The sequence below is a fragment of the Borostomias antarcticus genome (genome assembly GCF_949987555.1).
Source record: "Borostomias antarcticus genome assembly, chromosome: 10".
Lineage (NCBI taxonomy): Eukaryota > Metazoa > Chordata > Actinopteri > Stomiiformes > Stomiidae > Borostomias > Borostomias antarcticus.
In genome coordinates, this window is record NC_140243.1 from 7,040,227 (window position 1) to 7,053,378 (window position 13,152).

Genomic DNA, 13,152 nt, shown 5'->3' on the forward strand with positions numbered 1-13,152 from the left:
GGTAGCTATGCCTCTGTATCTCCCCCATATTAGGTAGCTAGGCCTCTGTATCTCCCCCATATTAGGTAGCTATGCCTCTGTATCTCCCCCATATTAGGTAGCTATGCCTCTGTATCTCCCCCATATTAGGTAGCTATGCCTCTGTATCTCCCCCATATTAGGTAGCTAGGCCTCTGTATCTCCCCCATATTAGGTAGCTATGCCTCTGTATCTCCCCCATATTAGGTAGCTAGGCCTCTGTATCACAGAGAGTGGGATGAGTAACTTGAGGTTGCTGCTGTGAAGTCAGTATGGAGGTGAAGAAGGATGGAGACCAGTCTTCCTCGGTGCCCCCCAGCTCTGCCTGCTACAGGAGCATCACTCTGGCCTTCATCCTCCTCTTCCTCATAATCGGGGTCTTTGTTGGCCTGTTTATTGGTGGGTCTGGTCTGTCTTATTGCACACATATTATATTGTTATTACATAATCTTTATAACTTAATGCATGTTAAAGCTGGTGGACTTTCAGATGCACTGTAGTGCAGTGTGATTTAATACTTTCACACTAGTATACCAAATCTTGCCTTTCCCCTTCATATTTCAAAAGTCCATACTTTATATATAGTAGACACTTCTAACTGCAGTAGTTGAGCGTTAAAGTATATTTACTGTTTTTTGTCACTGTCAGCTTACCTGGTACAAGAGCAGCATTACGTGATGGAGACAGTGGAGCTGAAGGGTCTAGAGTATGACACTGACCTGAAGGACGAGACCTCTGCTTTCTCCATCGTGCTCTCCTCCACCCTACTGACTAAGGTGAGAGGTCATCAAACTGCTCTGAGGTTTGGAATACAGACGAGCTAAAGCCTAACCAGCTCACATCCTCCCCCTCCCTGCAGGTCAGGAACATCTTCATTGCCTCGTCGATAGCGCATCACTTCGTAGAATGTAATATTGTTGCCTATGGGTAAGTCTGGACATGAACACAGTAACATTGCACTCATCTGGCATTTTTGAATGCATTTGAAATATTAATGGAGCGTGATCATTTCCCCCCTTACATATTGATTGAAGACAATGACGTGACTGAACAGTAATAGTACTTTGAGGATATTAGCAGATAAAGTCTGTCAACCAGTAGCCAAACTGTGGGCGGTCATGCTGTGTTGGCTGTCTCTCTTCCCAGTAACATCAACGGGGATGTGATGGCCACGTTCAGGCTGGTGTTCAGGGTGTCCAAAGTCCAGAAGTACTCTGACAACTACCTCCAGGACATTCTGAGGGTGGGCCTCCAGTCCATGCTCCACGGGACCCCCCTGATGGTGCCTGCTTTTGGAAAGATCAGCGCCATCGTGTTGCTGGGTACTGTTCTGCAGCAGGGAGTTGTTCTCGGCCGACTGTCTGCCAGGGTGTAAACTGCACAGTCTACGATGATAGAAAAAGACCATATTTACTCAAAGATCACTTTTGCAAGTCAAGAGATTCTTTAGACAGATATAAAGATTGTATCGCTCGGACGCTGGCGTTATCAGTGTATTGTGAAGAGAATATCTTGCTGTATAGTTAATTTAATATTTAATCGGAATATGGTATACATGTGCTGTGGTATATGTGTTATGTGATGGTATGTGTCTCTCACTGAGTCATCTGTTTTCTCTCTCTCCCTGCAGGGGCCAGTGGGAAGTCGTTCTACACCATTGGAGATGAGACGGGTGAGAACGTGTTGTTCTCTAAAGAGCGAGCGTGTCGGCTTTATGTTCCTGTCTGTCTGACCATATGATCCTGTCCTCCCCACAGCCAAGTGTCCTGATAACACGTTCACCTGTGACAATGGGGAGTGTATCACCAAGGCCAACCCTGAGTGTGACTCCATCCAAGACTGTGCCGATGGCTCGGATGAGGCTCGCTGCTGTGAGTGAAGTTTAGCCTGTGCAACTGACAGTCCTGTGTCAATTTTATTTGATTTAAAGTGCCACCTGTTATTTTGTATGTAGAGTTATTTTGATCACTTTCATTTTAAACACACACCTGGCACACACTTGATCTGAGCCTAGAGGTAGGAGGGAGCTGTCCCTTTCATTGCCCTGTAGACTAGTACCATGGATGCAAGCTGCTACAGGGAGCCAGTGTAGAGAACGGAGAAGGGATGTTGTGTGGGAGAACTTGGAGTGGTTGAACACCAGGCGAGCAGTAGCTTTCTGGACAGGTTCCAGGGGTTTAATGGCTGACGCCGGGGCCCCAGCAAGGAGGGAGTTGCAGTAGTCCAGACGGGAGATGACCAAGGGCCTGGATGAGCACCTGCGCTGTTTCGTCAGTGAGGAAAGGGTGAATCCTCCTGATGTTTTAGAGCAGGAATCTGCAAGAGCGTGTGACGGATGTGATATGTGCGGAGAGTGACAGTCGGTCGTCCAGGGCCACACCCAGATTCCTCGCAGTCCGAGTCGGCGTCACCACTGTGTATTTCCAATGTCTATTCTTGCCACCGACATGCATACCTATTCTACCTACTTACCACCTGCTGCTGCTCCGCCCAGCCTGTGGCACGCGCCCGGCCATGCGCGGCCGTGTGGTGGGGGGCGTGGACGCCCGTCCCGGGGAGCTGCCCTGGCAGGTCAGCCTCAGGCTGCACGGACGCCACACCTGCGGAGCCTCCATCATCAGCAGCCGCTGGCTGGTGAGCGCCGCTCACTGCTTCGAGAGGTGTGTCCTGACCGCTGTCACTACCCCATGAACATCACTACTGTACATGTCGGATGCTTCACGTTAGACGTGTGGTCAGCTTCAGTTTGAAGCTCTTTCTTTCCTTCTTTGTGATTCTCTTCCTTTTCTCTCTCTCTCTCTCTCTCTCTCTCTCTCTCTCTCACCATTCTCGTCCATGCGCTCTGTGTCACCCGTCTCTCCCACCTCCCTGCAGGGACAGCGACCCTAAGGAATGGACCGCCCTGGTGGGGGCTAGCCTGGTGAGTGGTGAGGAGGCAGGGACCACCATCATCAACATCAAGTCCCTGGTGGTGTCCCCGTACTACAACCCCAGGACCACCGACAACGACGTGACAGTCCTGGAGCTGGAGACACCCATCACCTTCAGCCCCAACATTCAGCCTGCGTGTCTGCCCTCCCCCTCACACCTCTTCAACCCGGGGCAGAACTGCTTGGTGTCTGGCTGGGGGGCTCTCAGCCTGTTCAACCGTGAGTGTTGTCTCGAATGTATTGTCAATGATTTAATTTCCATTCCATTTTGTATTCCTTCTTTATCCTGTATGATTGTGTATCCACCAGTATATCAAATAACTGCGGGATTAATATTTCACTTAATTCTGCTAGTTACTAGTATATTACCAAAGATGATGTACTTGTTGTCCCCAGCTGCGTTGCCCAGCACCTTACAGAAGGCTGTGGTGAAGATCATTGACTCCAAGGTCTGCAACAAGTCCGCCGTTTACAGAGGAGCAATCAGCCACAACATGATGTGTGCTGGCTTCTTGCAGGGCAAGGTGGACTCCTGTCAGGCGAGTAGGCCACTGGAAAAGATATGTGTGTGTGTGTGTGTGTGTGTGTGTGTGTGTGTGTGTGTGTGTGTGTGTGTGTGTGTGTGTGTGTGTGTGTGGAAAGCTATCAGCTTGAATTATCTGCCAAATGATTTTGCCTGAAAGGGAGTTTCTGTAAATACACTTATTCTCTCCCTTCTCTTTCTGTGCCCTGGCCCCTGGAGGGCACATTGACACTGATGTGATGTGATCTTATTTTCATAATGGATCGCTTTAACACTGAACCTTATCTCCATTATGGTCCTCAAAATGCATTTCCATCATTGTGCTCAAAACAGTAAAGTACAGTAGTAAATTTAGGAATAGCTAATAATTAGCAGCAGTCCTGTGTGTGTGTGTGTGTGTGTGTGTGTGTGTGTGTGTGTGTGTGTGTGTGTGTCCTGTCCCGTAGGGAGACTCTGGAGGGCCTCTGGTGTGTGAGGAGGCACCAGGGCGGTTCTTCCTGGCAGGGGTGGTTAGCTGGGGGGTGGGCTGTGCTATGATCAACCGTCCGGGGGTGTACTCCCGGGTCACCCGGCTACGCGACTGGATCCTCAGTCACACCGACCCCAGCCTGGTTCACGTTTACATGCCAGCTTTGCCGGGTAGCACTCCAGGCTTGGACATCCAGCACGCTGTCCCCAGACCAGTGGAAACAGCCCCACTTCTACCTGGTACTGTGGAATGCCTTCCTTTGGACAGTCCAATGTTACTTTTTTGACGTTGTTGTTTTATTGTCGTTTTCGTTTATGTGTGCGGTTGCACTTCCATAGTAAAGGCCAATGCTTACACCAATCAAACGCTTTAAAACTCATGTGGATGTGTATCCAAGGCCAGTTGTGCTCTATTGTCTTGGCAGCGATGAACTGCAGTGGGCACTTCCAGTGCGGGGCTGGCGCCTGCATCAGCAAAATCAACCCAGAGTGTGACGGTGACGTCGACTGTCCAAATCAAGCAGACGAGAAAAACTGTGGTGAGGATGACATCACCTGTGCATATCATAAACATTTCTCACTAATGAATACTCACCTAATGCCGGGCTCACACTACAGGATTTTGGGGCCGATGTATCCCCAATTCACCCCTCCTGACAATCAGAGGAGAAATCTAGGGCCTCATTTATAAAACACTGTACAGAATCTATACTAAAAGTGTGTGTGTGCACAAAAGGCAAAAATGTCGTGCCTGCAGAAAAAAATCTGATTTACAAAACCGTGCGCACACACTCCTGCACCCAGTTTCCCCTTTATAACTCACAGTCCACCTGGACATGTGTGCACATTGATCAGCCTCATATCCAGCCCTCTACACGCCCAGAATATTGCCTATAAATGGGCAGTGAACCGTCTCATTTGTCCATTCATAAATGATGACTGCCTTACGACAATGACGGTGATTCCTGTTGTGAAATCCTTGTGGCGGAGGTTGAAGAAAGACTGGTGTGGTAGCCGAGTGGCAAGGCGTTGGTCTTGTAAAGTGAAAATCATAGGTTCAATGCCCAACCGCACCACTGTGATTAGAATAGTCCATTATGAAACTGTGGCGGGTGTGAGACTGAGGCTTTGAAAACAGCATCAGTTTAAATGCATTAGTCCTACTGTTCACCTTATTTTTGAGAATGTTATAACTGACTTAAAGTATTTGGTGTGAATGTAGGCTAGATCATTTGGTTACGTGTGTTGGTGGCTTTCAACAGGCTTTTGTATTCCTAATAAAACCCAGCAGGTTGTTTGTCCTTGTGATCAACAAACTAATTTCTATATTGTACAGATCCAATTAAATTCCGATTAAACTGTACAGCATTTTTGAGAGGTTCTTTTGCAAAAACAGATATCTCCATTTGGTTTATCCTAATCATGTTTGTCCATTATCTGCTGTGAGAGGAGCGGGTTTCAAAAAGTAGGCCTACAACTAGCCTTTATTGATGGTGACCTTAGCAAAATCAACAGTGACAACCTAATTGGCATATTTGTAAAAACATTCACACACTCTAGTATTCATTCACACCTAGTCAAACTTCTCAAAATAATAAGATGTCTGTGTGCTTCTGCATCAGGATTGCTGACATAAACCCATTTTACACACGTCTCGTCATATTATGGGAGCTCTATAATGCGGGGAGCTAATGTTGGTTAAGGTTGGTATGAATTTCATGAATTTACGGGTGCACACATTCTCCCGTCAAGTTTGGTTTTTATAGATCACAACTTTGGAGCAAAAAGTGTCTTTCAGGGCCTGTTTTGTGCGTACGCAACAGTTACAAATTACGATTTTGTAATCGGTTAGGATTTTAAAAATTCTGTAGTGTGAGCCCGGCATAAGTGCTTGTGAATTTATCAAGGGTATAAAGGCCTGTTTCGGAATTACAGAATCATCACTGTAGTCAAATACCACTGCTGACACGGGGACCCGGTGACATGATTGAGGTCATGGCCAAGTTGCTCTCTGTTCTCCCAGACTGCGGAGTGCGTCCGGCGGTGGGCTCCCATAGGATTGTGGGTGGAGTAACGGCGCGGAGGGGAGAGTGGCCGTGGATCGGAAGCCTGCAGTACCAGCGGCAGCACCGCTGTGGAGCCACGCTCGTCCACGGCAAGTGGCTCCTGACTGCTGCCCACTGCTTCAAAAGGTACCACTCTTCTACAAATGATGTCTATTGATAGACAGACAGACAGACAGACAGACAGACAGACAGACAGACAGACAGAGATAGATAGATAGATAGATAGATAGATAGAGACACAGACAGATTTATTTATTTATTTATTTATTCATTCACTTATTGCATACTGAAATCGACACACGCTTGAAATGAAAATACCAACTGGGCAAAGCCTAACAGTAAACTCTCAAACAGATAGGATATACAGAACCTTAATGTGCACAGAATCCCTCATTTTTCACCTCATTTCTAACCCTAACCCGCAACAGTAATGAGCTCCACCCCTCCCCTGTCCCACTCCCTCCTCCACCCCCTAGTGACTCTAGCCCGGCGGGCTGGTCAGTGAGCCTGGGCTCCGTGCTGCGTTCAGGCGTGGGAGCTCTGGTCATTCCTATCCAGAGGGTCATCCTCCATCCGCGCTTCAATGGCACCAACATGGACCACGATGTGGCCCTGCTGGAGCTGGCCGTCCCAGCGCCCAGGTCCTACACCATCCAGACCGCCTGCCTGCCCTCCCCTGTACACAGCTTCCTCAAGAACGCCGAATGCTACATCACTGGCTGGGGCTCCATGAGAGAGGGAGGTGAGTTCTGATACACTGACAAGAAATTTAAAACATCTCATTTGAAGAATGTTACAACTTTGAGACATTAATCGACCGTTATGATTAACGTTGTAAAATTCAAAGTCAACGATTAGAGCATCTGAATTCCTCCAAGCCCTGAAATATTTGATCTGTTTATCTGATTCACAGGCTCTCTGACCAATCTTCTGCAGAAAGCTGCCGTCAGCATCATTGACCAATCAGATTGCCAGCACTCCTATGGTGACGGGCTGACCTCCAGCATGATGTGCGCTGGCTACATGGAGGGAGGCAAAGACACGTGTCTGGTAAGCGCTGAGAATGACACTGAGGTTGATTCTACCTAGTTGCCAGGGGCAGATGGGGTACAGGTTGTCCCAATACAGGGCAGGTTTGAAGCAATAATGGCTTGAAAAAAGTTATAATCGTTAAACATTACACTACAAAAGTCGAGCAGTTTATTCAGACACCACTGCATCTGTTGCCTGTGAAAGTTATTTTCCCTCCTAACTGCTCCCACATCTCTCCCCCTCCTTCCCCTAAGCCTCTTTTGTAACCAAGTCAGCCCAAAAGCATTCCTCTCCCAGGGTGTCCAACATCTAGCTCCACAAATGACATTCTACTCAGCAGAGCTGACTGGTCTCTCTCTCTTTTAGTCCCAGATCAACTCTGTGACTGGCTTATCTTGTGTAGATCTGATAGGATGTGACTGGCTTATCTTGTGTAGATCTGATAGGATGTGACTGGCTTATCTTGTGTAGATCTGATAGGATTGTGTTGTTATTAGCCAGAGGGTGAAATCTCCACCTGGTCTATCAGAGGATTTTCTACATTTGCTCTCCTTTCAGATTGACGGTATATCCGTGTCCAGGAAGGAGGGATTGTTTTAAAAGTATTTTTCTCCAAACTCACAGGGAGACTCTGGAGGCCCCCTGACGTGTCGGGAGCCCTCTGGCCAGTGGTTTGTGGCCGGGGTGACCAGCTGGGGTCACGGCTGCGGACGGACAGGCTTCCCCGGGGTCTACACACGTGTGACCGCCATCAGGGAGTGGATATCCACACACCTGCCTTTCTAACGTCTCACAGAATCGGTGGATGAGAGACATCCTAACCACAGGGACACCCCCCAGCAGCCCCTCAGGCAGTTACTGGGACCTACGGTGGAAGATGTTCTTCTGTGCCAGACGATCTCAGACACGACGCTGGGGAAGGCATGCCACACTTCTGTCATCAAGCCCACAGGACATATAACAGGGCTAAAAGAGACCATCGTCCTGAACTATTCTGTGGGATTAATTATGGACATTTCAAGCATACTTATGGGGAGTTGTGTATTTATTTAACAATATTTATTGTGGGGACATATAACATTTACAGGAAGTGATGCATTTTTGTTATTTGTGTGGGGTATAAATATATGCATTATTGGGCTTTATGCTGATGTCATTGTAGTCATGCATTTCTTCCACCAAATGTTAAGACAATTTTAACTGGTTGCACATACGATCAAGACACCATTCAAATACTATAGTTCTTTCCGTGATAGGATATAATTACATGAAAAGTGGCAAACAGACAACCAAAGGGGACACCATGTCTGATTACGAGGTATTTATTCCAGTCAGTCACAAACACACAACTCTGTCGACTTCCTTACACAAGTCAAAGGGGATGAATGAAGGAGAAGTGGTTCCCAGAACCCTTGACAAACCAAGCACACAGAGCAAGCAAGGTTCGATACCAAGTCTGCTGCTCAGCAGGTCCTGTTAAAACAAACCCACCACTGTAGTGGGCAGATAGAATGACAGCTAGGAAACAAGTTGGACAATACAGTTTTGTTCTCCAGGTGTATTCTGATAGGACTGTGGCAGGTTTTGAGTGCCAGGTTCACAGTTATAAAAACAAAATGTTGTTCCTCAATTGATCCACGATGAAAGAAAGAAGATTAGTAGAGTAAGGAGATGGTATGAGAAACCCTGACAGACATCTTGGTCGAATGCTGGTGTTTCTCTGCCTTCTTCTCTTTCAGAAACACTAACAAATATGCATACACTCACTCACTCGCTCACCCACCCACACACACGCTCACCCACCCACACCCACACAGACCAACGAAAGAATTAGCACCTAGAACAGATTTGTCGGAGAGTTACAAGGAATTAGACTTTCTGAGTGATAAATTCAGCCATTATGGTGAGCAAAACAGTTGTTCAGTCTTCTGTCCTAATCATGAACATCGTTCACTTTTTACTCTTGTAACAAAATAAAAAAAACAACAATAGATCACCTCCATTTGTTAAACGATCCCTTATTGCAAGGACAGTATTTCCATTAGGTATTGTTGTGTCAAGCATCCACAGATGCTGGAGACTTGACCGGTCCTCAGAGGCTGGCGTTAGGTCAAAGTGCCACAACCATGCAATTGTAAACCCAGCCACATCACCTTCCATAGCAGATGTTTACACATTGCCATGGTGTGGTTGGTGGAGAGAGAGAATGATAGGTGTTCATATGCGTGCCCTTTCCCGCTGTAGTCTGGAGTTGTAGGCACGGGACACAGTATTCCAGCAATCCATATATCGATCCATGCACATGGCGATGCATTTCTGCATGATGGAAAAATGGAAAACTGTCAATATTATGATTTCTTGCTTGGCCAAATGATAGGGATGTAAAAGTCCGATTCTTCAGTGGCTACTACACATTGTCATTAGACTAGGATTAGGTCAAATATATTATGACAATCAGAAACAATTTCCTGACATACCTGTTCTGAGTTATCCAATGTACTCCCTGGTTTGCCTATGCACTTCTTGAAACACTTATCTGTCATTCTCTACAAGAGAGGAGAGAAAGAAAGCAGTTCGATTTAGAGGGTCTCACTCCGTTGACTCGGACATTCGAATCCGCCCACTCCACCGAGGTTGACTGAATCTCAACGGAGTGTAACGAGTTGACATTCTGTCTGATATCAGGCTACATTAGCATGGCTCTTGAGAACTATTGTAAATGCACCCTAGCAGATAAAGTTGCAGAAGCCGACATAACCAAGTTATGCATACATTGGTATATAGGTATGACCGATAATGGGCTAGGGACAGCTAGCGTTAAGGTTAGCTAACTAGCTAACGTTAGCTAACTAGCTAACGTTAGCTACCTTGTGTTCAGAGAGTGGATCACTCCAAGGACAGAACATTACAGGTTCAATTCAAAGTGCTACACCGTTAATTCACTTTTGATTATTAAATTTAAATATATTAAATAAGCACATGCTTGTGACAGACACTTGATGTGAATATGAGTTGCTTGAACTTAATGTGCAAGTGTTCTATTATTTCTTAGAACATACCATTCTAAGTAGCTAGCTAGCTATCTTGACTTACCTGCAATAGCTCTTGCGCATTAGCTACCGCAATCTGGACCTTGACTTGTTCCATAATTGTTCCAGTGTCCATTTTACCAGACCCAGCACCCGCTGAGAAATCAGAACCAAATCCATCCATGTCTAATTGTGCAAATATCGATATCTTTTCTCTAGTAACCCTTTAACTGCACGTGTAGTAACTACTACTAACAGTAAGCTAGATGCCCTTAGCTGTGTGACTCTCTAGCCTCCAAACTCATCCGGTAGCGTTCTTGCCAGGAATGTCAAAATAAAGGGCACGCACAACAAATGTACAGTACACATATCATTGGGCTACTTTTACCCTTTTTATTAGTTCATGCTGTACATGATGAAGGCGTTTATTATAGCCTACTTATTTTTAACTAGCTTGTTTCTAGACCAAAAGCACCACGGAGATACGTAGTTTGTAGGCTACTTTAACCACGAGAACCTATTAAATCCAAACTGAATGTGAGTACCTCCACTGAAATAACACGTTCTGACACATTTCAGCCCATGCTCTTATTTTGAAAAAAAAAACGGATATCTTATTGAGGTTTATTGAGGGTCACGCACGCACGCGAATGCCCTTGACAGTCCCGGAACAATTTATACGCAATTTCCTGTAGCTGCAAGTCCAGGGGTGAGTTCAGCAACGACAAAACGTTGAAAAACATTTATTTAAACGGAAACGGTGGTGCGTTGAACGCCTGTATTACACAAGCGTTGCACCTGGAAACTGAGAAGATATGGTAGGGTTTATATCAATCTATCAGACTTGCTTCGGGTTGATGTGGTTTTTATCTGTCCTGTACACAGAAAGGCATCATATCACAGCCATATACAGATGGACAAGACGGTCCCAGGCGACACTTCTCAGTCTCTTCTTTCAAACAAGGGGTACTATCACATCAATGTAAAGTAATGTAATAGTTTATTATATTTGTGTGTGTTTTTGAGGTTGTGGTGGTCACCGCCGTGACTGACTCTGTACAATTTGAGTGTGAATACCGGGCTGTGGCTGCTGGTCTGATGTTCAACAACTCGGACAAGACCGCTGTGAGGACCATGACACCTTCCTGCTGCAGGTCAACACCTCCCAGAAGGGTAACCCTGGGGCTTGGTTCAGCCTTGACTACATACTGTAGTGAGACGTAGTTGGGTAGTTGAGAAGATACGCAGGGGGTTATTTATCAGTCTGCTGACTGGGTAACACCTTTGACAAAGCCACCAACGACAGAACGAGATGGTGGAGATAAACCCTACCTCAAAGTCCGTTGCGCACCGTTTTGGGGAAATATGTTGTTGTTTTTTTTTTACTCAGAAACCGTAACAAAACAGTGCACACCGTTTTCAGATTGAGCTCACCCCAGCAAGAAGGAATGTTTATGGGACAAATCTGTCAGCACTTACAAGTCATTGATGTTACCCCGTGCCATAATAAAATCATTGTTCTTGATGTATTTGATGGTAATATTTTCTCTGTTCATGTAACTCCACATCAGATTTCAAATTAATTTCAGAGAGTTCCATACTGTGGTTCAGTTACCATAGTCCTCATGAAAAATCACTTAATGTTTGATTGCTGATACATCTAAAATTTGCTGACATGCTTTTTTGTGTGTGTAACGTTACCACTTTTTCACTTATCAAACGTCTGACATGTCATGAGTCGTTTTTGGATGAGCCGTGTTTCCAACAGGGGATATCTGCAGAGCCGGGTCTAGCTCGTTATGGGGTCTTTGTACTTCCGAGTGTAGGCACAATATTTAAGCTTTTTTGCATTCGTAGCTAGCTAGTGCATGATATTCATCGAATTGGACTCTTCTTTTTGTAATTCAAAGACACGTTTCGCTGCCGTCATTGGCGCGTAGATATAGATCTGTTGCCATGGTGATACATAAAGCTTTAGCAAACCGAGCAAACTAGCTACAGGGAAACGAGCTATCGTGAGAAGCAACGGCATCATCACAGCAATGGTAACGTAGTTATAACCCCCATTGTTTTATTGATAGGTATTCAGGTATTAATTCAATGTAACGTTAATAATGGTAGCTAAAACACATTAATTGATGCTGACCCTCGGATGCTAACGTAGTGCTAGCTAACAATAAAGTTACAAACTAGCTAACTTAGCACTAGCCACGTTACGTTAATTTAAAGTGAACGTTACCTAGCTAGCACTAGATAGCCCCAGCACAAGGCTGCCTAGCGCGTTACAGAAATGCATCTAGCTAGTCTAGCTAACGTTAGCTATGTATCGTTAGCACTGTCGTTGGATGGTGACAACAGCGCAACCATAGCTAATAACCAGCTGGTATGTTGCTAACGTTGCTAGTTACCTGAACATCAGCAATCAGCCAACATTAGACTCGTCTCCCCGTCTAGGTCAGGACGTTCTCGCAACATGAAATTGTGTTGCTAGCTAGCTAGTTTAGCTTCGTACTTTCTTCAGCTACAACCATTTCCAAAATCCCTGTGAAGTGTGGTCTGTTTTAGCTCAAACTTCATCTAGATAGACATCTTGTTGGATTTAGCCAATTTTCGCTAGCTGTCAAAATAAGCACCGACAGGTGGCGCAATTCCTCCACCGTCCTGTGATTTTCAAGTGAGATTCAATCAGAGCAAGCATGTAACTTAATGGTTTTGCAAGGCTGGTGTTTGATTCCTCAGGTTTTGGCGGTGTGATATCCTATTCCCATCTCTTACTCTCCATTCAATGTGATTTTTTCTTTCATGATATCATTGGGCATGACATGTCTCATGAATTAATCCGTCCATGCCTTGAACAACAAAGGATTCAGTAAGTATGAGTTTCCATGTGTTCATGAACATATCAGCAATGCCTTTAATACATAGATTTCACATGTTACTGTGTGTAAACATTAAACGTGAGTGTTCCATGTAAAAAGGCTGAAAACACTTGAGTCTTTATTTGCTTGTTGCATTATTAATTTACTCAGTTTAAATAAGTAGGTCCACTAAACATTTAACTTTTCTGACCATATGAGGGGGGGCTA

General features: G+C 45.5%; 2 protein-coding genes across 2 annotated transcripts; one reads left to right on the forward strand and one right to left on the reverse strand.

Moving 5' to 3' along the window:
* Nucleotides 1-290: 290 nt before the first annotated feature.
* tmprss9 (transmembrane serine protease 9) lies at nt 291-7,823 on the forward strand (the record flags this gene model as incomplete). The annotated part of the gene is made up of 15 exons (XM_084443925.1): nt 291-417; nt 667-794; nt 878-945; nt 1,165-1,340; nt 1,649-1,690; nt 1,776-1,889; nt 2,513-2,678; nt 2,893-3,167; nt 3,345-3,487; nt 3,918-4,179; nt 4,365-4,478; nt 5,963-6,131; nt 6,482-6,747; nt 6,919-7,055; nt 7,662-7,823. The coding sequence occupies 15 exons, from the start codon at nt 291-293 to the stop codon at nt 7,821-7,823; spliced, it is 2,349 nt and encodes a 782-aa protein (XP_084300051.1).
* Nucleotides 7,824-8,357: 534 nt separating this feature from the next.
* On the reverse strand, nt 8,358-10,323 carry timm13 (translocase of inner mitochondrial membrane 13 homolog (yeast)). Its single transcript, XM_084445049.1, has 3 exons — nt 10,131-10,323; nt 9,515-9,583; nt 8,358-9,353 (listed from the first exon to the last, which is right to left on the reverse strand). The coding sequence occupies exons 1-3, from the start codon at nt 10,248-10,250 to the stop codon at nt 9,255-9,257; spliced, it is 288 nt and encodes a 95-aa protein (XP_084301175.1). The 5' UTR covers nt 10,251-10,323; the 3' UTR covers nt 8,358-9,254.
* Nucleotides 10,324-13,152: the final 2,829 nt, after the last annotated feature.